Source organism: Galeopterus variegatus, unplaced genomic scaffold, assembly GCF_000696425.1.
Source record: "Galeopterus variegatus unplaced genomic scaffold, G_variegatus-3.0.2 Scaffold477, whole genome shotgun sequence".
Classification (NCBI taxonomy): Eukaryota; Metazoa; Chordata; class Mammalia; order Dermoptera; family Cynocephalidae; genus Galeopterus; species Galeopterus variegatus.
Window position 1 is genome coordinate 551,334 of NW_007726588.1, and position 3,623 is coordinate 554,956.

Genomic DNA, 3,623 nt, shown 5'->3' on the forward strand with positions numbered 1-3,623 from the left:
GCATCCCCAGTCCCCGCCCGGGCTGACCCCGCCCCGCGGCCGCTGGCTATTTTGGGCGCGTTGACGGCGGGATCGCTGACAGTTACGGATCCTGTGACACCTTCTGGCAGCCCGGCACTTGTTGCTTCCAGGACCTGTTGTCATCTCTTACCCGCCTTTTCCCCTTGCACCTTGCCCCTTCGTAGCTTCTCTCCTTTTCATGTGATCACCTGGGACGCCGGCCTCTCGGACACCGCTGCTCCGGCTGGAGAAATAGATGGTTTAAAAAAAAAAAAAGAAAGAAAGAAATTAAACACTGCCTTGAAGAGGGGCCCCGCTGGGCAGGATCAGGAGCGCAGAGCGCTAGCCCGGGCGCCGCAGAGGTGGCGCCTCCCCGGCCCGGGACCGTGGCCCCAGGCGCAGACGGCATGACGGACCCGGCGACAGCTAACGGGGACGACAGGGACCCCGAAATCGAGCTCTTCGTGAAGGTAGGTCGGCGTCTGGGCGCCCGCTGCACCTGTCGCTCCTCCGGCAGGGCTCACTGGGGCGCGGGCGCAAGTGCCAGGGCGCGATCGGCTGGGACTCTGGATTCTCCCCAGGGGGGCCCTCGCGGTCCCCTGGGTGGGCTTTCCGCAGGCCAGCCCCTCGCTTCGGGGCCCATGGGCAGAAGGGAGTCAAGCGATCTGATAGGTGGCTGTCTGCTTGAAGAGTTGGCCGGCAGTTTGTCAACCCTCCGCACGGTCTGCGGTCGCCGCTGCGGGTCCGGAGCCCTGCCCCGGCGCCGTTTTGGCTGGTCCTGAAAGACATCTCCAGGTACAGGGAGATGACAGGGACCTAGCTGGACCCGTGAACCTTTCTTTTAAAATGGAGGGGAGGGAAGGGAGAGAAAAGAAAACATTATTGATATAATTATCTTTTGCAAAGCAAAATAACATTTCTTAACATCCCCCATCTCTCTTACTCAGGGCTACTAAAATAAAAGCAAAGGAAACAAAGGTGTTTTCTTGCTTTGTGACTTGTAAAGCAGAAAACAAACACCCCATTCCCTGACTTTATTATAATTGTCATGCTCATGATTATGCATCAGGAAATGTTAAGCGTTTGGTATTAGGGAAAACCTCCTGGTCAACCCAACGCAGACTGGGAAGGAGAATCCGGCAAAATTAAATGAAGCCGCCTGGCTCACTCCCTGGGCAGGAACAGCCAAGCGTCAAAGCTGCTGTACTTCATTTGCGACCTGTAGGAGGAAGGATGGAGGCCAAGGCAGCGTTTCCCGGTTCGCTGGGGTAATGAGAAAGAAACATTTGATCAGTCTTTGGTGCCGACACTGCAGAAGCCAGGAAACCTGAGGCCACAGGAGAATTGCCTCCAGGACGGAGCAGAAAGAGTCGCCAGGACTCGGGGGAGGGGGAGCCGGTAGGCTGCCGGAGCACCTTTCACAAAGGGGGAAAAAAACCTTCGAATGCAAAGTTTCCCTAGAAATATGCAATAGCTGAGAAGAGAACAGTCTTTGATGCCTGTCAGGGGCCTCCTGGCTGAATTTATAAATGGCATGTATATTCCCTGAAGTGGAAAAAGTGTTATTTTGCTCAAACTATCCTTAATCTATAGCTAATTAAATAGGTTTTTGCAAAAGAATAAGGTCTTTATAAACCTCGATAACAATATCTTTCAGTCTTTGGTACCTTTTGACTCCTAAAAAGTATAAAATCAGTTGTGACTTAATTTACACTTGGGAAGTGATCTGTCACAGTTGTCCCAGCCTACTGTGGAGATTTGTTGAATTTCTTCTGCTGGTTTTCACATTCTTTGTGTTTATTTTTCAAAATTACACCTGTCATTTAGTGACACTTGCTTTCTTCAGCCTGTTTTCTCCTCACGGAGCCCTCTGTTCCCTTGCTTGGTTGCTGGGATCCCTTTGGGCAGTATTTCCAGGTCTTCTGGCAGACCTTCCGAGGCTGGGCAGTGTTGGACCAGTTAGGGGTGCTCTGAACCCCAGTATCCAGTCTTGCAGTCTAGAGAGTAAATAGGCAGAGCTTTAACAGAGCCTTGAGTCTTGCTGCTGTCCTTGAAGAAAGCTATTCTAGGACTTGCTAAGCTTTCCTGGGAATAGACAGTTTCAAGGTGTCAAGTTCCTGAAAGATATTTGAAACACAAATTGGTTCCTGAGAACCGAAGGAGCGCTTTGCCTCACTACTAGGCGTGGATACCAATTCTACCTGCCCCTTTGGAATTTCATGTTGGCAGCTTTGGAGATTTTCTCCATTTCTATAAAAAAGTTCACTGCACAGCTCCCAGTGCCCCCAAAGAGTTCTAAGATGCCTTTGTTGTCTTTTTTTTTTCCCTAAAGAAAAACAATCCATGAGAGCTGGGTAGGCCTTTATGGCCAGCTCAAAACCAGATTGATTGGGGGAGGGGGCGGGGAGTGGGGGACAAAAAAACAGAGAGGAAAAAGGTTTTGATACCCCACACCTCCACACCCCCTCCAGTTTTTCTGAATTTGTGGTTGGTTGTCATCATTTACAGGGACAAGTAAAGACTAGAAATATTGTGAAATAAAGATGCTGCCTGGACCGTGAACTGTGTCATTTCAGGGAAGCAATGTCCTGATTTACAGAATCAGACTTTTCCAAAGTTTGAAGTTTTCTAAGCTATATGATTCCCATAAGAAGAACGGTCTTCTTGTTCATGGCATCAGGTAACAGGTGCTTTCTGCAGGGCAGGGCAGGTTGGTTTCTGTGAAGCCTTCCAGGCAGAGCGGGCCCCACCCAGTCAGAGTCGTGATGTTGGTCATTTTTAACAGCCCCTTGAGAGGATCCCACCCCAGTCTGTCCACTGGGTCTACCATTCTAAACCTTGGTCACCCAGTGAGTTTTAAGGACATGTGATTCTCTTTCACATCAATTATCTGTTACCACTACAACTGCTGATAGTAATAATAATAAATGGCAGCATTTTAGGACTTATGAAGCACGTTCAAATATCTTCTTTCATTTGATCCTCAGTATCCTTGTTTATGAGGATTGGTTCACTCATATGAAAAACGAAGAAAACAAATAAACCTGACTCAGAGGGACCTCGTAAGACTTGATGCTGGTCAAGCACTTGGTGAGCTAGTTTGTTCTCCTTGTAACAGCCAGGGTAATAGGGATGACAATTAATCCCGTGTTATGGCTGAACAACACATATGCTCAGAGAAGGTACATGAAATGCCCAGAGGTAGACAGCAAATAGCATTCAGATCTAGTCCTCAAGTCTAGCAGTTTAGACTCTAAATTTTTTGCACTTTTCCAAACACCCATATGTCAGTCCTTGCATGTTATTTTTCCAAGTTAGGCTCTCAAATGCCATTTGTTATGACACTTATTTATAATTTACTAATGTTCCTAATGTGTTTATAGGATGCTGTCAAGTAGACTCCTCCCACCTCTGCTATGTACTCCAAGTCTTTCTCTCCCAGGAACATTCTAACAGTGCCTTTTAAGACATTGTATTCCCCACATTTTTAATTTCTTTTTCTATAGGAAGAGAGGTTAGATTAGATGAGCTCTGATTCTAATGTCCTATAATACCTGTGGGTGCAGCAGAGATTGAGAGACACAGGACGTGATTTCAAGTCTTGCCTCTGCCTCTAATTAGCT

At 48.0% G+C, this 3,623-nt stretch overlaps 1 protein-coding gene across 1 annotated transcript in view; it reads left to right on the forward strand.

Annotated features, from left to right (window-relative positions):
- Positions 1-48: 48 nt before the first annotated feature.
- CLIC5 (chloride intracellular channel 5) overlaps positions 49-3,623 on the forward strand; it is a gene marked incomplete at its 3' end in the record, with an annotated part of 79,207 nt that continues 75,632 nt past the window's right edge. Inside the window, exon 1 of the mRNA XM_008569209.1 lies at positions 49-470. Coding sequence (XP_008567431.1) covers positions 408-470 — 63 coding nt within the window. The remainder of the gene's footprint in view (positions 471-3,623) is intronic.